We start from the raw sequence: 25,588 nt of genomic DNA, 5'->3' as shown, positions 1-25,588 counted from the left end.
TTTAGGGTATCAATACCATGAGCTCGATGCCAGAATGAGTACTCAGTATCGATACCAAGGTCTGAAATTTCGAACCCTACAAGAAAGGCGACCCCGAAATTCGCGCCAACTACCGCGGGATCAGCCTTCTAAACATAGGTCATATAGAGCGTATTGTGTGAAAGACTGAAGCCCGCCGTCAACGAACTGATTGGGCCTTATCAGTGTGGCTTTAGACCTGGCAAATCCACCATAGACCATAGGTATTCACAACACGCCAAATCTTGAAAAAGACCCGCGAGAAAAGGATCGACACTCGCCACCTATTTGTCGACTTTAAAGCCGCTTTTGACAGCACTAGAAGGAGTTGCCTATATTCTGATATGTCTGTATTTTGCATCCCCTCAAAACTCATATGGCTGTGTAAAATGACGGTGAGCAGTACCACCAGCTTCGTCAGAATTGGGAAAGACTTCTCTGAGTCGTTCGCCACCAAACGGTGTTTCAGACAGGGCGACTCCATTTCCTGTGACTTCTTTAATCTCATGTTGGAGAAGATAATAAGAGCTGCAGAACTAAATCGCTCAGGAACAATTTACTACAAGAGCGTGCAATTGCTTGCTTATGCCGATGACATCGATAGTATCGGTATCAAAATCCGCGAAGTCGTTTCTGCCTTTTCCAAGTTGGATAGGGAAGCAAAGCGAATAGGTCTGGTGGTAAACGAGGACAAGACGAAGTATCTCCTGTCATCAAACAAACAGTCAGCACATTCGCGCCTTGGCACCCACGTCACTGTTGACAGTTACAATTTCGAGAAAGTAGAGAATTTCGTTTACTTGGGAACCAGCATTAACACCGATAATAATGTCAGCATTGAAATCCAACGTAGAATCACTCTTGCCAACAAGTGCTACTTTGGACTGAGTAGGCAATTCAGGAGTAAAGTCCTCTCTCGACGTACGAAAACCACGCTCTATAAGTCACTCATCATGCCCGTGCTGGTATATGGCGCAGAAGCATGGACAATGACAACATCCGATGAGGCGGCTCTTGGGGTGTTTGAGAGAAAGATTTTGCGGAAGATTTACGGTCCTTTACGCGTTGGCGACGGCGAGTACCGCAGACGATGGAACGATGAGCTGTATGAGCTTTACAACGATATGGACATAGTGCAGCGAATTAAAATACAGCGGCTCCGCTGGCTTGGTCATGTCGTTCGAATGGACACCGACGCTCCAGCTCTGAAAGTATTCAACTCGGAACCGGCTGGTGGTAGCAGAGGAAGAAGGAGGCCACCACTGCTNAGGAACAATTTACTACAAGAGCGTGCAATTGCTTGCTTATGCCGATGACATCGATAGTATCGGTATCAAAATCCGCGAAGTCGTTTCTGCCTTTTCCAAGTTGGATAGGGAAGCAAAGCGCATGGGTCTGGTGGTAAACGAGGACAAGACGAAGTATCTCCTGTCATCAAACAAACAGTCAGCACATTCGCGCCTTGGCACCCACGTCACTGTTGACAGTTACAATTTCGAGAAAGTAGAGAATTTCGTTTACTTGGGAACCAGCATTAACACCGATAATAATGTCAGCATTGAAATCCAACGTAGAATCACTCTTGCCAACAAGTGCTACTTTGGACTGAGTAGGCAATTCAGGAGTAAAGTCCTCTCTCGACGTACGAAAACCACGCTCTATAAGTCACTCATCATGTCCGTGCTGGTATATGGCGCAGATGGATGGACAATGACAACATTCGATGAGGCGGCTCTTGGAGTGTTCGAGAGAAAGATTTTGCGGAAGATTTACGGGCCTTTACGCTGAACGATGAGCTGTATGAGCTTTACAACGACACGAACATAGTGCAGCGAATTAAAATACAGCGGCTCCGCTGGCTTGGTCATGTCGTTCGAATGGACACCGTCGCTCCAGCTCTGAAAGTATTCAACTCGGAACCGGCTGGTGGTAGCAGAGGAAGAAGGAGGCCACCACTGCTATGGAAAAATCAGGTGGAGAAGGACTTGGCTTCACTTGGCGTTTCCAATTAGCGTCAGTTGGCACAGAAGAGAAACGACTGGCGTGCTTTGCTGAACTCTGCCAAAATCGCTTAGGCGGTTACAGCGCCAAATAAGAAGAAGAAGAAGAAGAAGGTAGTAAAAAGCATATAAATCACAGTTTAAATATTTATGCAAAATTTAGGAAAATTCAACAAATTTTCAACTTTTTAATCTGAATCTTTACTACATTTTTGGGTATGCAGTATTCTAGCCCATACAATTTTAGTCTAATGAAGTGCAAGTTGCAACCAGCTAAAAAATCCCGCTGATTTTTGATAATATTTTTTTAAACCACTTTTGCGGTTTTTTTTTATATAACAAGTGTAATTCACAAAAAATGGCGGTGATATTTTGAAATGTTGCTAACGGTCTCCCGCACTTAGTTTCATAAGAAATTCATGCTTATATGGAAAAAGTGCAAAAATCCGTCATCCAAAAAAAAATCAACGGGATTTTTTAGCCGTTTGAAACTGGCACTTCATTAGACTAAAATTGCATACCCAAAGTTGTTCTAAAGAGTCAGATGAAACAGTTGAAATTTTGATGAAAATTTGTGGAATTTTTTTCCTAAATTTTGTATAAAGTTTGTAACTGTGATTTATGTGGTTTTGTTAAAGTTAAGTTAAGTTAGCTCAAAAAATATTACGAATATTTAAAAAAAAAGCAACAAGTGGTCATTTGTCACGTATACCTGCGTACTTAGCTCTTCCCTCTGACGTCAGGATTTTTTATAGGACTTTGGAATTTAAAAAAATATGATTATTTCAACAATTTTGTAAAAAAATTCAGTGCAATGTAGTTGAATAACTCAGTGTGAGGGCAGGACCAGGATAAATGTATTTGCATAAAAATTTATTAAAGCAAAAATGTTTTGGGTAGGCGTCGGAGCCAATGATAACCATCAGTTACCACCTCTGTATGCTGAAAGTCATACAGAGCCCCAACAGCTTGTAGCGCTTTGGCTTTTGCTGTTTAAAACCACTCCGGAGGAGTGGTGATGCATCAAGCGGGATTGTTGAGCATGATTTGGAGTGCCAGCAATTAACTACTTTAGTAGGTTTTGTTCTGCGGCAGTTGAGAAGTGCATTAAAAAATGCATACCCAATGAAGAACGAACGAATTATTTTTAAGCACAAGTGCGTGTGTTTATTTGCTGCACTTGGTTTTGGGCGGGAGTGCAATATACAAGTGCGTGTGTGTGTTCTTTGTTTATGCGGGAAATGCATAAGTCGCTTAAACAGTTGTATAAAGATAAAGGTATCCAATATAAGAAAATATCCTGTAGAACATGATTTATGTGGTTTTGTTAAAGTTTTTATAGAAAAATAACAACTAAAAAATAGCTCAAAAAATATTACGAATATTTAAAAAAAATCAACAAGTGGTCATTTGCCACGTATAACTGCGTACTTAGTTTTTCTCTCTGACGTCAGGATTTTTTTTAAAGGGCTTTGGAATTTAAAAAAATATGATTATTTCAACAATTTTATTAAAAAAATTCAGTGCAATGTAGTATAAAGATAAAGGTATCAAATATAAGAAAATATTCTGTAGAAAACGAATCCAGATAGATATAGACAAATGTATACACAAATGCTCAGAATGAAAAGAGAAATCGATTATTTAAGCCACGTGTGTCCGTCCGTCCGTCTGTCAGTCTGTCTGCGTACACGATAACTCGGGCAAAAGTTGAGCTATGTGAACGAAATTTGGTAAGTAGGTTGCCCTTTATACAAGGTAGATTGGGATTGATAACGGAATTTTCGAAATATGCAAAAACTAAGATATTTCCGCAAAAGTTAGTATTTGAAGTAGAATTTTGGCATAAAATAAGACAGTTATAAAATTTTGGGAAAATGGGCGTGGCCCCGCCCACTTATGGGTAAATGCTGTATCTCTGTAGTCCCTTCACCAATTCCTACCAAACTCGGTGAGAACATTGCTTAGGGCCTCACTAAGAAACTCGTTGAAAATTTTTATTATCAGACAAGAACCACGTCCACCTCGCATATAACTCTTATTTGCAGAAGTACGAAAACTGCGATAAATTAGTGACTATTTATGCTAATTGACTCAAAATCAATATATGCAATGACCTCTTAGCAGAAAATAGAAACGTGGCAAGTTTATTAATTTCTACCAAACTCGGCACATTTAGCAGTCTTGGCGCAAAAAGGAATTATGTTGAAAATTTTTGAAATCGGACTAAAATTACTGCCACTTACCATATACTAGTAAATTTCAGAAATACGAAAGCTCCGGTCTTTCAAGAACTAAAGATGCTAACTTGAAACAATCTTTTAACAAGACACAAGATTATTGACTATTGTTAAATGGGTTTGGCGCCACCCACTTATGACTACAGAAGTATATATCGATAACCCCCTAACCGATTTCAACCAATCCAATTATCCAATTATTACAATATATCATGGCATATTATTGAAACTGTTTGACATTGGGAAAAATATTCCTTTGAAGAAACGATATTAAATACGTGCGCCGGGTATATAAAGTTCGGATTCGCCCGAACTTATACTTCTTTACTTGTTTTATTAAAAAGGGGCGATCATTTGAGGCATGCAGCAAATGGTATTAAAAGGGTCAACATTTAAGTCAGGGCTAACGAAAATGGAGAAGCAGAAATTTTTCTTTTTCTAATGCACATACAACAATACAATATATACGTAGGTATATATTCTTAAGCATACTTACAAATGTATAAAACATAATCTCGGCGCTTGCTTGCTGCATGCCACACGCAAACGTGAGCACATTTGTTTGAATAAAGATTAGGAATATATTTATTATATATTACGTAATGGAGATATTATTAAAATGTGCATATTTAGGCGTGTTGTTTGTGTTACTTTTTATTTTACAACGCTTTTATCAACTTGCAATGTTGTGTGTCCAGAAACTTTCAATGTTGTGGATACAGAAACTTTCAATGTTGTGTGTCCGACACCATAAAACCTTTGCTTTGAAAAGTNAACGGAAATGATTGGGGCTGAAACAAGTACTTCTTGTGTATATGCAACGGAAGTGATGCAACAGAAAGGATGCAACGGAAATGGTGCAACGGAAATGGTGCAACGGAAATGGTTGGGGCTGAAACAAGTGCTTCTTATGTGTATGCATATGGTATCTATAAATTTAACCAAAATTTGCTAAGAAAAGTTTAAAGAATAACACTTAGAAAAAGACCAATACAAGAATGAGAGTAAAGGTGACTACGTACATAAATGAAGAAAAGGATAAAGGCAAAGGTAAAAATAACAACAAAAACAAAGATGCGTAAAGATAAAGGCAAAAATGAAGACCAAGGTAAATCTAAACACTTTACTTATATATATAAGAACAAATGTGAAGGGGAATATCTAGCTGAAAAAAATGATGAACATAAAAGTAAAGACAAAGAGGAGGATGAGGATACCGATAAAAGCAAAGATGAAGATAGGGGAAGAAAGATTAAAATAGAGGAAAGGATATAGAGAGAGACACAGAGACTCAATCTGGGAACTATTTTTGGATTTTAGAGATTTTCGGGATTCTCGAGACCTACCGATAAAATAATCGATATTTTTATCACTTTTGTTATCGATTTTGTTATCGATATTTATCGATTTGTTATCGATATTTACCGATTTTGTTATCGATATTCATCGGTTTTTTAATCGATAATTATCGATTTTGTTATCGATATTTATCGATTTGTTATCGATATTTACCGATTTTGTTATCGATATTCATCGGTTTTTTAATCGATAATTATCGATTTTGTTATCGATATTTATCGATTTGTTATCGATATTTACCGATTTTGTTATCGATATTCATCGGTTTTTTAATCGATAATTATCGATTTTGTTATCGATATTTAACGACTTTGGTAGCGATATTTATCAATTTTGTTATCGATTTTAATATCGATATTTATCCGATTTTATTATCGATCGAATTTGTCATCGATTTTGTTATCGATAGAGTATAATGATAAAAATGAAGATAATGGAAAAACAGAATAACATGAATGTTATTAAAACGAACAGTGGAACATTGACAGAAAAAAAGCGAAAAAATATAACCTTAAGCAAAAGCAGATGTGTGTATGTATAGATAGATAAGTAACGTAAGTTTCACTTCTACAGTGTGGCCCAGGCGCACTTACTTTTTTTTCGTCTTAAGGCGCATGCGCTAGCCAACCACAAAAGTAGAAAAGCACACAAACCTCACGTCACGTTCGAAAGCATCTCATTGAGTAAAAAAACCGTGGGATGTCAAAACGAATCTTTATGGTTTTTTTCCACAAAAAGAGAATAATAAAAATAAACACGTAAAGAAGTATAAGTTCGGGCGAAACCGAATTTTATATACCCGGCGCAGGTATCAACCATCGTCGTTCCAACTTTCTTTAAACTACCTAAAAGTCTATAACAGTCTTATTTATTGGTAAAAGATTGTTGTAAGTGTTAACTTGGAGTAAGTAAATGTCCTCAGTTACTGAAATATCGGAGTTTTCGTATATCCGAAAATTACCGCTATACGGAAAACCGGTGCAATTTTAGTCCGATTTGAATAATTTTCAACACGCCCCATTTCCAAAAATTTCATAATAATGCTATTTTGCAAAAAAATTCTACCTCACGTACTGATTTTGAACAATTTGGTTCCAATATTTACCGAAATGTCATAGCTTTGCATTTTTCGAAAATATTGTTACATGAGAAGGGGGCGTTGTTACGATTTCGCCCTTTTTCAACAGCAGCCTACCTGGGATAAAGAGCAACCTCTGTACCAAATTTCGTTGAGATATCTCAATTTTTGCTCGAGTTATCGTGTACACGGGCAGACGGACGGACGGGCGGACGGACAGACATGGCTTAATCGACTGCTCTTTTCATTCTGATAATTTATGTATACATTTGTCTATATCTATCTCAATTCCTTTAGTCTGTTACGAACAACCGTTATGCGAACAAAGTTATAATACCCTGTGCACAAGTGCGCTCGGGTATAAAAATAATGAACTTATCCTAGAAATGCTTATCCTAGCATTATTAGGACCGCTTATTTAAATGAAACTTATTTCGAGGCTTCCGCACTCAACAACATGTCGGTGTTGTTCTCAAGTTTCTGCAATTCGCAGACATCTTTTTTATTTTTGGAAGTAAATTCTAAGTATGTACTTATGTACAGATTCATGCAGAATATATGTATAGTACTTTAAGCAAAATTAAAACTTGCATCAACAAAACGCCAATACGAGTACTTCAATTTCCAAACGAATCGCTCCCGGATATCAGAGAAATTATAATTTCGACATACTTCGTTGCGTTCGGCAGTCATTCAGTCTGTGCCTTCCTTTGTTCTTTTGCCTGGTGCATATTTTCAGGCACTGTGTGGACATTTCGCTGGCTACGAACGCCACACATTTCTTATTAATAATGCTTTCGTTTCACTTACTTACATATACCTACAATCATTAATGTAATACTTCTATATTGATAGTAAGCTAACATCTCAATGTGTAAGCATTCCGAAATCAAAGCGAGACAGTCTAGTACTGTTTTTGTCAATGTATTGTGTACTTGAGTGCCGTTTTTGTAAATGTGTCGTGTACATGCTTATTTATAAACGTATGTGTTCCTTTTCTTTCGTACGTGTTTCTTGATATATCTGTACTGTAGTGTTTTCGGACGGTACTAGCTCTTACTGCCAATATAGGTGTATTACATATATGCCAACAATACATACTCTTCCTCGATCATCTTAAACTAAATCTTGCACCCTTCTTACTCATTTCACGCGGCGCCGCACAGTGGACAAAACGCGAAATTTATCATTCAAACAGACAGCAACTCTTTACAGTTTTTAAATTTTTAAATTAAATTAAAAGGTTTTTGAATTTATGTCGTTTTTATAGTTAACAGTTGATTATAAAAATTTCTAATACCTGGAGAATTCGATAATCGATTAAAACAAAATGAATTTCAAATAAAAGGCAATTCAATTAGATTTTTCATTTAAATTACAAGTTTCCGTAATATTTACAACGACTTCTTGGCAAAAATGGGAACATTTTCAATTTATATTATAACAAGTAAGAAACTCTAAGTTCGGGCGAAGCCGAACATAAAATACCCGCGCAAGTATTAAATACATGATTTTCACCTTTCCGAGAGCTACCGCTACATGGTAGGCCGAGGTGTGTCAATTTTGAGTAAATTAGCGTCCTTAAATTTGGAAACATTGAAGTTTAAAGCATTTCTCAAATTTACCGTTATATGAAAAGCGGCCGTAATTTTAGTCCGATTTCAATAATTTTCAACGTTTTGCTTTTATGTGGTAAGCATAATAATCATACCGAGTGTGGTACAAATTGGCACAACGATTACCGAGATACATATATGTGATCATAAGTGGGCGGTGTCACTCCCATTTTCAAAAATTTTTTCATAAATGTATTTCTTGGTAAAGAGTTGGTCTAAGCATCAATTTTGAATAAATTAGCTTTAATATTTACTGATTTATCGAATATTTCGTATTTCTCTAAATTACCGTTATATGGGATGTGGAAGTGGTTATTGTCCGATTTTAAAAATTGTCGGTCATTTGGTATGCCGTACTAAGGCCACTGTGCCAAGTTTGGAAGAAATTGGTGCAGGGGTTAGCAAGATACAAACATATATTTAATACTTGCGCCGGGTATTTAATGTTCGGCTCCGCCCGAACTTAGACTTTCTTACTTGTTTAAAACACTTTTGTTCCATTGTTCGCCGTTTTTGTCATTTTTGGCGCTTCCGCTGCCATTAGTTTGGCATTGGCGTTTGCTAAACTATTTTATGAACATTCGTAGTAATATTTACATGAATAAATATATATGTACATACTTATATATGTAAGTACATTAGGGCGGGTCGAAAAGCAAATTTTTCTCAAATCCCTTGGTAATAGTGAAAATATATTGTATCATGAGTCAACAACAAGCCTGCAAAATAGTAGTCTTTTATTTTAGTTGTAAGAGCCCGCGCATCGACCGCCAAGTGACCCATAACACGCTATGTAGTCGAATAAGACCAATTATTGTTAAAAATTTTGGGTTCAGCACAAAGTTTTGTTTCATATTATTAGATAATGAATCAGTTAATGGAAAAGATAAAGTCAAATATCATTTCCCCGCATCCCTTTAGCTTATCGTTAATTTCAAAGTTATCTTCTTCCAATAAAATTTTAATTGTTCACTTGATAATTGCACTAGCCTATAGTCAAAATATGTAAAGAACAGCATTAATATTGCTGGGCTGCATTTAGGTCGCTGGTTCCAAATATTCTAATCTTTTTTTAATATTTGCTATAGTTTGCGAATTTTTGCATATTTAGGAACAATTTCGGTAGTTCTAATAGAAAAGCCATTATTTTCCATCATCGTGGAAAAATTTTGTTTATGCAAATGATTATGGAAACACTGAACAGGCACAACTTCTAGAAACACTAATTAGTTTACTTATGTTTATGCATACAATATAAAAATTGCAAATATTGGAAAATTACAAAAAATGTTGTTAAAAATTTTTTTTTCATTTAAAATAATTTGCTTATAATCTGAACGATTTTCATCATATTATTATCATAAATCAGTAACAGTAAGTTTTGCCTTCAATTTGGTAATTATTACGTACCGATCGAGTGACATTTACCAAAGTTATATCGAAAAACTCAAGTGGATCCCCGGGTTTTTTTCTAAAAAAAATTTCTCTTCAATTGTATAAATAACTTTTAAATAAATGAACCGGATTACAGAAAAGTGTGCCAGGGAGTGACTTTTTTCGTTCCAGCTGACTGCAAAGCAATATCGTCCAATTGGCGAGTCCTCAAAAGGATTTCCCAGGATATGTTAAAGACTATTGCATTTATATACAGTCACTTTTTCACATAATGGAATTAACTAAACACTTATTGCACGTCCATTACTTTCATATAACGGCAAATTTAGAAACCTCGCAAAATGTGCTTCTTCGGTGACATCCGCATCAATTTTAAAGACTGCATAAATGGAGTTAAAATGGGTGCTTCTCACCCTAATTGTATTATGTTAATGTATCAAAATACTTATATGCTTGAAACTACTATTAACTTATCAAACAATTCCTAATCTTTGACAACACATGTTTGACTTCGTTCACCACCATCTTGAAAACAGACCAACTCGGCGTGACCAAGTCCATGGTCCTTTTAATATTATATAAACATCCCAAAACATTAGATCGTTTGAAATAAATCTCGTCAGACTTTTTTGTATTTTTCACTTGATTGCTGAAGTAATGTAGAATTGAAAATTTATAAGGGAAAATTTATAGTTTTTGTAAGTTTTATTTTAATTTCTTAAAAACTTGCAGACTTATTGAAAAATAATAAATGAACCTGAGGTATAAAACTTAATAACCCTTAATTTGATATATCGTCCTGTTTATAACAATTAACGCATTCCATATATATTACAAGCCAAAATTTAAATTTCAAAATTCATACACTTTGATTCAATTGCGCGGGCTAAAGATAAGTTCTAAATTAATCTTTCGTGGCCAATAACTATTGGCTTAGACCTAAGACATCATAATATTACTATTACAAAACGGTCAAATGCCTTTTATTTTCCCCCATACAAAATCGAACCAGCCTAATATACATATGTGCTATATTGAACTCACCATCACAGCATTGCGCTTGAAATCCATGAAATTCTTAACCTCGGCTGCCAATTCGCGCAGCAATATGATGCCATCCTTTCGTTTCACTTCGATATCATTCTCCTTAAAACGCTGTGAAGAGGAAAGTGTAAAATGAAAGCAAAAATAAATGAAAATTATTCTTTAATGAAATTTGCAAGGATATTGAAATTTTTAGATGATTGAGGGAATTTCATTAAAAAAAGTTGATTTATCATTGATTCTTATGTCGCATATGAGAGTGATAAAAACTAACTAATTGAGTATTAGGGAAATGTCTTACTTCCTTTGGCGAATCATGAAATTGCATGAAAAAGGCGGTTCTTCCAGTTGTTTCTATTCTGCGCCAACTGACGCCAGTTAGAAATGTCAATTGATCCAAGTCCTTCTGCAACGCTGTATTTTAATAAGCCGCTCTATTTCTATATCGTTTTAAAGCTCACCGTTACCGCCAGCAATGGAGTATAGCCGTTGGCCTGCATGGGCAAACGAATACAGAAGGTGGAGCTGATTGTGATACCGCTAACTCTCTTGAAAATTTTGACAGAAGTGTGACGTCATACATTGCCTGTGTAATATACATATACGGAAAATCTGCGATGACGTCAAATTTAAGTTACTTTCCCGAACTTCACATCAATCAGCAATCTTGTATTCTATCAGTCTGGGTTGTGCTGGGTATGCAGTTAAAGTTGCATGGTTATACCTAATCCCGACTCTTGCGTCCTCGTTTGCGAATTCTGGTAAACATGAGCAACCCATGTCCGAGATGCGGTAACCAATCCGAGTGGAGCCTTGGTTCACGGCAGAAAGAGAGGGGGCCACTCCAACTTATTCGGTTTAAGGGCTCACTGAAGTCTGCAGCCTCTGTTCATCAGTAGGTGCGGCTGCAAGCGGATGCAATGGGTTGTTCGCTGGGTTTGGGACCCGCCGCGTAGAAACAGGCTCCAATGAAAAAGAAAACAAAGCCTCGGATGGGAACCCCCCTTTCAAGACGACCACGGCAAACGTTTAAAGGACCACGATTTGAGGGCATAGACCTGGAATGTCCGGACTCTTAATGGGCAAGGTGCCTCTGCCCGGCTGGTTGATGTCCTCGTAAGGACAAAAGCTGACATCACCGCCATCCAAGAAATGCATTGGCCGGGACAAGGCAAGAAATGTCTAGGGCTTTGCCACGTCTACTACAGCTGCCATGTAAAGAAGCTCAAAGTCGGTGTTGGATTTCGCCGTCGCCGAGTACTGTCATTCACCCCGGTTAACGAACGTCTCGCCACAATCCGCATCAAAGGAAGATTCTTCAACATCTCGCTGATTTGAGCCCACGCCCCGACGAAAGAGAAGGACGAAGTGGTCAAGGATAGCTTCTATGAGCGCTTCGAGCGCAAATACCGCTGCCCGCGCCATGATCTCAAAATCGTGATTGGCGAGGAAGGGATGTTCCTACAACAAAAGGTCCATCATGCTACGTAGTTTCCTCCCTATCGAAAAACGAGAAACCAAATCGATCATGTTGTGAAAGATGGAAAGCACGTTTCCAGTATTTTGGACGTACGCTCACTCCGAAGCCCAAACATCGACTAGGAGCGCTATCTCGTTGCAGCCACAATACGCACCAGCCTCTGTGCAGTAAAAAATGTGTGCCCAAAAATGCAATGAAAGCTAAACGTCGAAAAGCTGCAATCACAACATACGGCGAATTTATTCGCCACTCGGCTCTCTGAGAGCACTCTTCAACAAACCGACATTCGCGAGCAGTGGAACCAAATTTCCCGCTCATTAAGTACCGCCGCCGAAAAAGTAGTCGGATTTCAGCTAGCCCGAAAGAACAACTGGTACGATGAGGAGTGTCAAGAAGTTGCAGAGAAAAAAGATGCCGCCTAAGGGGCCACGCTGCGATCGGGCGCAACGTGAGCCATGTGGACCGTTATAGGAAAAGAGGGAAGCGAGACGTATTTGCCGCATTAACCCTTAATTAGGCGCATGGGGTCAAGAGAATTTCAAGTAAAAAAAAATCATGCCTTCGAGTGCTTGGAGCGCGCTCGCGTTCTTTCTTGCTACGTTATTCCGGGCGGGGTGCGTAAATTAGTCAAGGCCAGATCATTGGCGTGTACTAGGAATGTTAATCCCGGGATCACGGACTTTTTAAGGTCTCCAAAATCGCGGGATTCTTGGCAAGTAATCCCGGGATCTTTGGGATTTTTAATTTGCACTGATGGCAATAATAGAAACTCCTTTTCTTGACCAGTATTGGCTATATTTCTATATTTCTCTTTTTATTTAATAATTAGTACTTTTTTATAAATGTCTAGCTCATTACACATATAACACCGCGCGACAGTAAATTCTAAACCCAAATATCAATACATTCGCGAAACCATGGGCCAAGTATAGTAAAATTGCGTTTTTAGTTTTTCACTCTGACGTCAGTAATTTAAAAATGATTTAAAAAATGCAGAGAAATGTGCTTAGAGAAGAAGTATGGGTATAAAATTAATGCGGAAATCCTGTAGAATTTAAACAGACTCAAGCTTCTGGTGCAGAAGGGCTGGTAAATATTGAATATGTCATTTTAAAATTTTATCCTTGAAATTACGCAATATTTGAATGGTCGCCGCGAATAACGTTGTAAGCGCCAATTTACTCAAAAGTTTTTTCGCAGATTACCGTTAAAAATACTCTCGTGTATCATAAGTTCGCGAAATTTCTCAATTTCCATCAGTTTTCGGACATTAACCTACGCTCCAAATTAAGTAGTGAGTGGAAAAACGCTTTAAATGCAGGTGACCATGGCCAATTTAGAATTAACAAGCGTAATGCAAAGGTGCAGTAATTGTAAAAAACGTAAAGTACATTTCGAAAATTGGAATGTTATAAAAAATAAGACGCTAATAAATAGTGGGGAAGAATATTCAGGAAGAAATGGGAAAGGGGTATTAAAAAAAATTACCAGAAACGGTAATGAGGATAAACGTTTTAAGTGAAGCAGCTGTGTTAATATCAATTTTGTTTTTTTATTCCCCAAATTTTCAACTGCGCCTGTTCTCTTCACTGCCAAGCTTCATATTGGATACTATTCAAAAGCATTTCTCCAATTTTTTAAAAATGACCTATGATGAACAATCAAAGAAACCTTATTGTTATATTTATTACATTCATTTGTCGAAAAAGGTGTAAACGCCACCAGCAAAGATGCTAGGCTTACTGGAAAAACATGTTATTATCCATTGGGATTTGGATATAAAACGTTTTTCCATCATTAAAATTTTGTAAATCTGCCTATTCGTCCTTGTCAATCCAAAAAATTTTAATTTTTAAAATCTAAAGAAATTTCATATTGCATTTGTTACCCATATTTTTATTCTACGTTGCATTGAATTTGTTTTAACAATTTTTGGAATTAATCATCCCTTTGAAATTGGAAAGTCCTTCAAAATAAATCCTGCCAATAATTAACGCCACTTTAAATAAAAAAGTAGGTTTCGAACCCATTTATTATTATTTATTTCATGGCAGGAGAGCTTCTCAAACAATATAGAAGCAATTTTTTCGATTCAAGTTGTTGAAAAATAATGAATATCTAAATACCGGGACTAATCCCGAGATCCCGGGATTGTGACAACGCCATCCCGAAAATCCCGGGATGGGAAAAAGCCGAAAAATTAACATCCCTAGCGTGTACACATGTGTCGCTACTCCCTTAAGTCCTAACCCCATGCGACCATTTACGTAACATTTTTCAGCAGAGGAGAGTTTTTATTCTTGTATCTATGTTTGAATTAAAAGTTGTGCTTTTCTTTCTTAAAGTTAACTACAATAAAGAGCTTTAATATTTATGACAACACATTTCATTTTATTTATTTAGTCACGGCTAGACCATACTCGCAACCCCATGCGACCACTAACGTAACATTTTTTTGGCGGAGGTAAGTTTTTAATTGTTTTTTTAAGTTTGAAGTCGAAATTATATTTTTGTTTTTTAATTTACCGATAATAGAGTACTTTAATATTTTTACTAATACACACTTCGTTTTTTCTATTTTGAATTTTTTTTTCAACACTTTTATTGGGGTCACTTTTATTAGTCACCCCATGCGACTAATTGTGTGATTTTCTTAATGCGCCTAATTAAGGGCGATATACGTGAGTGCGAAGAGATTGAAATACCGGCCGACAGAAAAAACGACCGAAAATTTGATTAGACATTTAAAAAGGAAACTTACTGAAGGTTTCAAGACCAGGGCAGGTTGGCCTAGAGACCGATGTCCAGAACGTACTTAAATTATGGAGGGAACACTTTCCACCCTACCGAATGGCAACAGTAGTGAAAGTAGTGGAGAAGATTATTGATGGCTCTTTTCATTAAACTTGTTTTAATACGATTTGGAGTAATTCCAGTTGTTGTTAGAGTTTTTTGAATGAACGCAACTTGTTTCAATTTTCTTTTACAACCCTTATTATGAAAAAGCTTTCGTGAAGTGTAACGTGAAGCAAACGAAAGAGAAAATGTTTGGGTTTAAAATTTAAACCGAACTGTATAAATTCTAAACCCAACATATGTGCTCTCTTTTTTTAAACTTGGAAGGTTTGTATTTGAAACTAAATTTAGTTTGGTCATATATGTAGTCCAAAAAGTTTAAAATTAAAACCGAAATTTTTAACCGTGTATGATTTATTATGTTTCAACTACTTACGCCAAATTCGAACCAAATCGGACCATAAATATTTCATCTTCATCTTCATCTTCATCTTCATCTTCATCTTTATTCAAAACCATTTTTTTATACCCATATTGGGATACTTTATTTTTTTTAATAAATAATTTGAATTAGATTTTCGTATATATGGCAACCCTTTAAAAAACTAAAATCATATTACACATCTACAGGTCAAGCCCTTTTATTTGACACCTTATCTTTTAAAATCGCACGAACGATACAGATTTTATGACTCTGTGTTAAATATTTAACGCAACCCTCTGCAGCAGAGAAATTTTGAATTCGATTTTCTAACATGTGGCAACTCCTTTCATGGAACTAAAGCTATGCTGCACACCGGAAGGCTGGAAAGGGAAGGAAAATCGAACCAACGGTTCCGATTTTATGACTGGGCGTTAAATATTTAACGCAACCATCTCCGAACTCGTGTAAGAAGTTTCACTTCAAAAAAATGTCGACGTGCTAGAAAAAACCAGAGATGTATATTAATTTCGCAGGCCTCTGTTATCTTCGCAAAGTCATCCAATACGGGTTTTAAATCTAGTGGCGGCATCTTCCTAGTCGCCAGGGAATACCGACGGATCATACAGTGACTTCTCGTGGCGTTTTCTGCCCCTTGCTTCATCCTAGACATCGCTCCTTTCGATTTTCCAACCATTGCAAATATCCGCACACTTGCTCCATTTCAAACCATTGTTCTGTACAAAATTGTCGATAGCTTTAAAATTTAGTCGGGCGTGGTGTAAGTCTCAAGTCGTTCGCTCATCAAAAGTTCTTCTTCGATTTGCATTGCGAATGGGTACCTCACTAACACGAGAGGACTGCCTCTAAAATCGTTTTGATTCGCTCCTTCACAGTGTGATTGTGAAGTCCAAAGAATAAGTAATATATACACCTGCGCGAAACTGCTGCGCTTGTTACGAGAATAGCCCAGCCAGCAAAACATTCGAAAATTAATCCGAAAACGGGAAGAAAAGTGGATGAAACGCGGAATAGGTCTATACAAGTACCCAAAGTGGTTGTGAAAAGGGTACGTTTTCGGTTATTTTTCTGACTAAATTTTACGTTGACAAAATGTACTAGGGAACTACGGCTAAGGGCGAAATATGTGTATGGGGTTTGACGAGCCGCTGAAGGTAGCTTTAATAAAAATCAAAATTATTTGATTTTCTAGCCGCCATGTTGAAGTTTGATCAAACCGCTTGCGTTGTGTATGGAAAGTCTAAAGAATTTGCCCGCACTGCTAGTATACTCTAGCCACTTGCGGCACCCCAGGCATGCGCTCGCGGTACCCCCGCGGTCTCCCACTCTGGGAAAGCCTGCAGTATATATTTAAAAAAGCAGACAGATTGGCCCACAATAGGTTAGATATATGACTTTCTTTGTTTTCCGCGGTAGACCCTCCGATGGAAGTACCCATGCGTATTAATAAGGCTTTATCAACTACATTAAAATTTTGAAACAAAATTTTCGTGGCATACAAAACTAGGCCGTATCTATTTGCCATTGTTAAAACCATTATTATTTTTCTTTGTGGGGTTAAGGTCGAGGACACGCAATTAGCGGCGCCATACAAAACAGCCGCTCAGCCCCTCAGAAATGCCGCTCAGAGCATGGCCACTTCAAGAGTATTTCATATGTTTTAATTAAGCCGCTCAGCCGCTCGCCGCTTTGCCACTCATTGCGTGGCCTTGGCCTAAGATAGTATATCGTTGGCTGAGTGGAAGGTCGACCTATCTCGGCAGCAAGTTCGAAAGCGCCCTATCTCAGAAAATGTTTCAATAACGCTCTATCTCAAAAAAAACTTTTCAAGAACGCCCTACTTTAGAATTTGATTGGAAAATGCCCTATCTCACAATTTGGTTTAAGAACGCCCTATCTCAGCTGATTTTCAAGGTATTTTCGTTTGAGATAGGGAGTTTTTGAACCGAATTCTAAAATAGCGCGTTCTTCAACAAAATTCTGAGATAGGGTGGTTTTCAATAAAATTCTGAAATACAGCGTTTTTCAATCAAATTCTGAAGTAGGGCTTTCTTGAAAAGTTTTCTTAAATAGGACGTTTTGAACTGGCTGCTGAGATAGGTCGATCTTCCCCTCAGCCAGGCCCGGCCGCAAGGGCTAAAATTAAACACCTAAAGCCCCCTGTGGAGGGAAATATTCATACAAATTTGGCATCAATTAAGCCAGGGAGATTCTATCACCTTTCGTTTTTTTGCTAGGGCTTCTAAAATATTGCAAAAACCGCGATTTTTTGACACTTTAACCTCGCTTTTTTCAAAATTTGGAGCTGATGCAAACTTTACGCTTACGGATTCATAATCAGCACAAAAAAAAAATCTATCAAATGCAGCTTTAACATTTGCCGTACCTAAATTTATTTATATTTTTGTTGGGCTGTGTTAAACATTAAAAAATTAGCAAAAATTCAGATTTCCGATTTTTCTACATTTTTTCTTATGTGCTCTATAACACCCTCCTCTCCCCAATTTAGTTATAGTTTTGCAAAATAATTCAATGAATGTCATCATGCATGTGCAGTAGACTGCGCCTTATTTTGCAACTTTGTCCTAGAAAGCAAGACTCCCCCCAGTAGGGTTCATTTGTTCATGAAAACTTGACCTGTGAAAAAATAAAAAAATTGGATAACGGGAAGACGTGCCTCAAAGGCCCTAAAGTTCAGCGAATTCATGGAGTTTTCCACAAAGCGGTAAATATTTTGCCTATAAGTCAGTGGGAAATTTAATACATTTTAATGGTACTTGATGGAGTTTTGTTCCCTAAAGCCAAAAATAGCTACAGTATTTTAAACCTCTCCATATTTTAAAGTTATTGAGTTTTTTGGTAAAAAGCCGCGAGACTATTTGAAAAATTCTACATGGCGTCTCAAATATGGCATCTAACCAAGAATGATAGAAGATTGCGCCAATGAGAGAGGATTTTTGAGCGTAATTTTTGCGTGACGTCATCTTGGTGCAATTGCGAGAGAGAAATGCCAAAACGCATGTAAAAAATGTAAACAATGCAGAAAAATGTGTTAATTTTAGTACTACATGGCCCAATTTTGCAGGAATCAATAAATATACAAAGATTGATTAATTAGGAACACGTAGCAATAATTTTGAACATGTAGCTCTTTAGATAATGACGATTTTTAGCACATGAAAAAATGGATGTATTAACAGTGGTTGCAATTTCATGTAGACCAAAAGGAAGGTGTGCAGCAAAGTGAATTTTTGGACTTGCCATTTTAAAAAGCCATGCAGAGTGCATATTTATATTTGTGGACGGTAGCCAACCACCATAAACTCCACAGCTGTTGACTCTACAGCTTTTATTTGATGACTTTTGTACCATTTCCGAGAGGATGCATGAGTGTGGCTTTTTTTGGAAGCAAATATTCTATGTCAGTAAAACACAATTTAAGCTGAACTTTTAAATGTATAATAATTTGGGCACTGTTTTGTATTAGGTACGTAACAGCGAGGTAAGATGCCGCTTGAATTAGCGCCTGGCGACCTTATCCACTGGTGCATTACCTCATACCAGCACTAAAAGAATCAGGTACTAACAAAAATAAGTAGGTAGTGAAGTTCATCTATTTATTGTAGAAACTGCTTTTGTATGTATGCCATTGCCAGCAAACTAAACCAGCAACTGTCTACATTCACCATGGAAATATACCTACTACAATTCACCAAGGAAAGGCCAACATAGTTCCATGTAGAAGCTCAGAGCTCACACACATAGCACAAAGCTCGATTTGGTGGTCAATGCATGTCCTCCCCGGCAGAACTGCTTCCACTTTTTCGCCAGGTTTGCGTCCGTAGGAAACGAAGAAAAAAAACTTATATAGCACGCTTTCCTTTTGTTTTCACTATTACACTTTGCCACTGCGCACTTCATTTTGCTTTTTAATGTCTCAATAATTGTTTAAAACCACGCAGAAATATTAACGCACAAATATTAAAATTGTTATTTGGTTTTTTCGTATGCTCACATTCAACAATTGCACCAAGATGACGTCACGCACACAGCTAATTCTGTCAAAACCACAAAGAGCGGATTAGCGGTACTGCGATTGGCGCAATCTCTATTTCTCTCAATCGTGGCATCTAACTAACCGTAAATTAGATTTTGCTTTGCAAATTTTGTGCCACCTGAGAACACTAAAAGAGAAAAGTTACCTACAACTTTGGCATTTGAATGTGCTACGAACTTTTATCAGAAATTGTTGAAAAATTGCGAAAACCGTGATAATACAAAAATTTTTCCCATTTCAACGTTTAAATTTTAGTCATTTTTTAAGAAATTGATCACCATATTGGATCCGCCATTTTTAATTTTAAAAAATATACTTCAGATTCGTAATCAGCGAACCCAAAAAATCCCGAGTGTCGAGCTTCGAACAAATCCAATCAGCTTTTTAAACATTGATCACCATTTTGGATCCGACATTTTAAACTTTGAAAACCCGACTTCAGATTCCTGATAAGCAACCCCAGAAACCCCCTGGTAACGAGTTTTAACCCATGACAATGATTAAAACGTTCATTATCAACGTTTTAATTTTAGCAGTCTCTTTTCGAATGCATATTTACGGGCACTAGGCTCATTCTGACGGTCCAAGACAGATATGTAATTAAGGAATATTCCCCAACAATACCTGAGTGAATACATGTCACAACAACAGTTTTAGCTGCACTTTAACGTGTCACGAAAACAAAAATTTGAGAACATCAGCGTTTTTATAAAAAATCGGCTTGCGCGACCTCCAAAAAAAAACACTTTTTTTTAATAAAAAAATACTTGTTTCTTTTATTATGCCTAATAACAATATTTTGATGTAGCGTTCATAAATTTCCAAATATAGTGTTTTTTTAACAACTCTAATGTACAATGCACAACCGGAAAGCTACAAACTCCAGCAGCTTTGCTGATTTTTAGTTGCGAAATTGTAATTCGTACCTCATTTTATTGGGGTGGTGATTACCTACATCGATCGAGTCGTCCTCGACTGTTCGTATTCTACTGATTGGGTGCCATTCAGCAGAATAGGAAGTGTTTCCTCCATTGTTTACATATGCTCCGGATCGGTTGCTACATTGCTTAAGAATAGCAGGGACCACACAATTTGTACATTTGTACAGATTTGTAAATTTTGGCTACAGAGTGGTATGGTTTGGAAATTCTTTTATTGAGCTGAACTCGAATTTCTAAACCCCACCACTCTGTGACTGATAAAGTGTACAAATCGTGTGTTCCCTGCTTTACAGGTGTTCGCCCTGGTCTTAAAACCTTCCAATCCTTTAAAAAAGATTTTTATCATTCTCAACCTATGCTCTGAAGACGAGTCATATCGGGCCGTAGCGGCTCATTCCACGTTTATCGATACCGAACGAAATGAAAATAAACTTAAGAACTTGAGTGTCTTATTTGTAGTAAGTAAGAGCAAATAAATCCAGCTTTCAAGTCTGAAAGCCAAAATTTCAAAATTTATCTTAAAATTAGATATTTTTATACCCGAACGCGCTTGTGCACAAGGGTATATTAATTTTGTTCACATAACGGTTGTTTGTAACAGCCAAAACGAATCGAGATAGATATAGACAAATGTATACATAAATGCTCAGAATGAATAGAGAAATCGATTAAGCCATGTCTGTCTGTCCATCTGTCCGTCCGTCCGTGTACACGATAACTCGAGCAAAAATTGAGATATCTCAACGAAATTTGGTATGTAGGTTTCTGTTTATCCAAGGTAGGTTGGTGTTGAAAATGGGCGAAATCAGACTGTAACCACGCCCACTTCCCATATAACGGTAATTTTCAGAAATACGAAAACTGCGATATTTTAGTAACTACTGGAGATTATTCACTCAAAATTGATAATTACAATAGATTTTAGACGAAAAATAAGAAATAAGAATATTATACATTTTTGGAAAATGGGCGTAGCCACGTCCACTACATGTGTATATCTTGGTAACCGCTGCACCAACTTCTTCAAAATTTGGCACAGTTGTTAGCCTTGGTACAGCATACCAGTTTTGAAATCGGACTGTAACCACGCCCACATCCCATACGACGGTAATTTAGAGAAATAAAAAATCTTCGATAAATCAGTAAATATTAAAGATAATTTATTCAAAATTGATGCTTGNGCACCGCCCACTTATGATCACATATATATATCTCGGTAACCGTTCTACCAATTTGTACCAAACTCGGTGTGGTTATTGTGCTTGCCACGTAAAAGCAAAACGTTGAAAATTATTGAAATCGAACTAAAATTACGGCCGCTTTTCATATAACGGTAAATTTGAGAAATGCTTGAAACTTCAATATTTCGAAATTTAAGGACGCTAATTTACTCTAAATTGATACACCCCGGTTTACCATGTAGCGGTAGCTTTTGGAAAAGTGAAAAACATATATTTAACACTTGCGCCGGGTATTTAATGTTCGGCTCCGCCCGAACTTAGACTTTCTTACTTGTTTACTTTAGATTGTACTATTTACAAACTCAAATGATGTGTTATTTTTTTATTTTAATTCACAAGAACGATTATCGTAGTCTATCCAGCAAAAAACACGATTACCTTAAAAGTAAACATGGAATCGAATAGCTGGGAATCGCTTAAAGCTGGGTTATGCAAGACTTAGACTTGGCTTGACTTACCTAGAAACTTAGACGCGATTACGCAGTGTGTCAGCTTTTACATTTTCCCTTTCAAAACAGTCTCAGCACTTGTATTTGTGCACGTAAAGTTGTAAACGTTTTATTTGTTTATACACCAAAATTGATAGAAAATTACCATTAAAAAAAGCAGGGACCGTAACGGTTATAAGTTTTATAATAAAAATCACTTTTTAATCGTTATTAACTGAGTTTTATTTTTTGCTCGGAAAATAATGGTTCGGTCGGCGAAAATCCTCCTAGATGTATCCTCCAAGCGGGTGCCGACTGGGCAATGGGCATCGCTGCTTGCACCGCTGTGGCAAGGGTAGGCTTGGTGCTTGCTCCTGTGCTGTGACGGTGCAAGCAGGCGGGACCTAACTAAGGCCGAGGTATAAACTCTCTTGCCTCGCCGCGCGGCTGGCCGTATTGGCCCGCCCAGGGGAGGCTGGGGTGGGCATACTTAGGCTATTTCTATGGGGTACCTGGCGGTAGGTATAAAACGCCCCCCAAATCAAGGGTGTCATGCATCACCGTGCCCATTGGATGGTTTGCAGTCAGGGGGCTTTCCGACTGTATTTTAACGGCGCCTTCCGGATACCTGTCCGCCTCCGGGAGTAACGGTGGACTTACCGCGGCATGGGGCTCTGCAGTGGCCGACCGTTCGTTTCCCTCCATATTTTTATCAGGTCGCAGAAAGGTTTCGGCTCAGTATGCGACCGTACAAACCAGTTGAAATGAATACATACAATTTAGCCCCGGATCCCTGCACGGGCAAAAATTCCGCCGACGGACATGGCGTTAATAAAGTCGGAAAACCCTTGGCTACCGCTAGTACGGCTCCACGGGGGCCTTCACGGCCAACTCCATCGGGCAAGCCCGAAAGTCCTTCTGCGCTCATCACCGGCTCCAATGTACCCCTCGAGGGACCCAAGGTACCGGAGACCGAGACGCAATGCAGGCCTGAACGGCCGGTAGAAATAGGTTGTCGGCCCTCCATGTCCGAGGCTGCTGTGGACAAACACCTCGAGGGTAGTTCAACAGCGGTCGCGGCCGTGGAGGCACCCGGCACTAAAGGGCCCACTGTGGGCGCTGTAGCTGTTAGGCCTGTCGTCAAGCGCCGAGACCTGAACCCTCAAAGGGCATCAACCGGCCGCCACAGGGCGAAGAAGGAGGTTCGTCCGGCCGTTAAGGCGCAACGCGAGCGAAGAGCCGCTTCAAGGCTGCTCGCAAAATTCGGAGATAATCCTGGTAACCAGGAACAGAAGGAGCTGGTGGAGTGGGCCAAGGGCATCCTCGCGTGCCGGAAACGGACGGAGAGCATGGACGCCCCCGCGAACCCCGAGGCAACTTCCAACAGCTCCAAACCAACAGGCTCAAAGAGGCAACGGTCAGTGGATAAAAGCACTGAACTGGAACCTAAGAAGCCAAGATCTGCTTCCTCTTCCGGCCCTACTAACCCTTCTCGGGCACAAAGAGCCTTCAGCGACGTTACTAAGGACCACTAGGTTCTAGCGATAATAGATAGGGGGCACCCAGAGGGGAATCTTACGGCGGACAGATGTAGTTTTAGGTTTAGCGTGGGTACCTTCCGCAATCTAATGCAGTCCAAGCTCCACGGAGCCCCTAAAGCTCAACGGATCAATTCAATGCGAAGATCAGCGCCCCGAAATGCAAGCAGCTCGGTACCATTTGGCAGTGCGGAATGGACACACTAACCACCTTGGTAGGGTTCGAGGCCTATCTAAACCTCTGCCGTGCTATGGGTCCGGCACCCGGTTGCAATGCAACTCCACATCGAGCCAACACGACTCTCCCCGCATTCGGGTTTAAACCACAGCCACCACGATACTCCCCGTAGGGCCAATCCGCACGAGCAGATTGGAGCAAGCTCCAAGGGCAACTGCTCCCCGTGGTACCAGAATTAAGTCTCCGGTCAGACCTCGTGGCCGAAGCCACTACCAGTTGAGTTACCATACTACTCTGGACTGGTGGCCATCACCCCATCCACCTTCCTACTCGACTCGTCTTCGCCTTCTAAAAACTTCACGTGCGAAATTCCTCAAGTTCGTTATCGTCAAATGTGTGGAGAGGGTACTACCGAAGTCGTACCGTCCATCCGTCCATTTTACCCCCATGCTGTCAAGATTCCTCAAGTCCGAGTATCTCGGGCATTCGCAAAGCACGTGCTCGACATCCTCAAGCTCCGCTCCACACTCACACCCCTCAGAGTCATGGAGGTTCCTCTTACGCAAATAAGCATGCCCCGTTAGTAGAAAATCCAAACTCAAGCAATGCCCAAAGTCCCGATTCTCTCCCATAAACCCTACACTCGGAATGAAGCGGTATGTAACATGATCATTGGAACTACCATCCCAACGGTCCTGCCACACACCACGTACTCTGTCATCCAACAACCGTTTACACTCAAGATAGCCCCTCTCCAAGTCACCGTCCGAAACCCACCCAGTCAACGGTAACATGTTCATGCCTCTTCTCATCCTGAAGGTCACAGCCCTCGCTATAACCACCAGGTCAAGAGGAGCCACTCCCATCAATACCTGAAGCACATCCGTAGAAACAGTGCGACACACCGGAAGACAACCCAGCAACAATACCCTCTGACAGGATAGACCTTCTGGCGACCTGCAACCTTCATAACTGTTTCGTACCAAATAGCGGACCCAAAAGTGGCACAAGCCACGAATAGGCCCCGATAGATGGCACGAACAGCACACCGGCCGAGGCCCCATTCACATCTCAGGATGCGACGTACCTTTACCACAACACCAACAAGGCACTCCTTAAGACACACCAGGTGGGGAGCACAGCTCATGCGTTCCCCGATGGTCAGCCCCAAATACCTGACTTGCGTCACATATCTAAGACTGACCCCGTTGACGCGAACCACCGGTGTACGTCCCAACGATAGCTTCCCCTTGAGTAACATTGTTACCGTCTCGCCAACCGAAGTGTCGACCCCAATACGTTGCCCCCACCTACCGACGATCTCAAGCAGCCATTTTCCCTGCCTTTCTATATCTGACCTGGAATTTCCTTCTNAAAACGAGAAGGTCATCAGCGTACGCACTAAAGCCGCAGACTGGCTCGAGTTGCCAAAGCAGGGAATCCATCATAAGGTTCCAAATAAATGGACCACTGATGGACCCCTGCGGACAGCCACGAGCCACATCGACCTCAACAGACCCCGCAACACCAACCATGGTAGCTCTGCGATCGGAGAAATAACTCCGCCAGAGAGCTATCTCTGCACACCCCAGCTCTTCCAAACGCTCAATGACTCTGTCCCAACGTAGGTGGTCAAAAGCCCCCCTAAAATCAACAAATATGCCAAGGACATACTTGTTGACACTCCCCCGTACTACACTCTGAACATTCAGCCAAGCAGCCTCTACGCTACGTCCT

The 25,588-nt window shown here is 39.2% G+C and overlaps 1 protein-coding gene across 1 annotated transcript in view; it reads right to left on the bottom strand.

Annotated features, from left to right (window-relative positions):
• Nucleotides 1–25,588, bottom strand: part of stol (voltage-dependent calcium channel subunit stolid) — a 524,452-nt gene that overhangs the window by 128,609 nt on the left and 370,255 nt on the right. The window contains exon 4 of the mRNA XM_017616632.1: nt 10,751–10,861. Within this exon, the coding sequence (XP_017472121.1) occupies nt 10,751–10,861 (111 nt within the window). The remainder of the gene's footprint in view (nt 1–10,750; nt 10,862–25,588) is intronic.

The sequence above is a fragment of the Rhagoletis zephyria genome, unplaced genomic scaffold, assembly GCF_001687245.7.
Source record: "Rhagoletis zephyria isolate East Lansing unplaced genomic scaffold, Rhagoletis_zephyria_1.1 Rzeph_scaffold_00026, whole genome shotgun sequence".
NCBI lineage: Eukaryota > Metazoa > Arthropoda > Insecta > Diptera > Tephritidae > Rhagoletis > Rhagoletis zephyria.
This window is presented reverse-complemented; position numbering and strand designations above follow the sequence as displayed.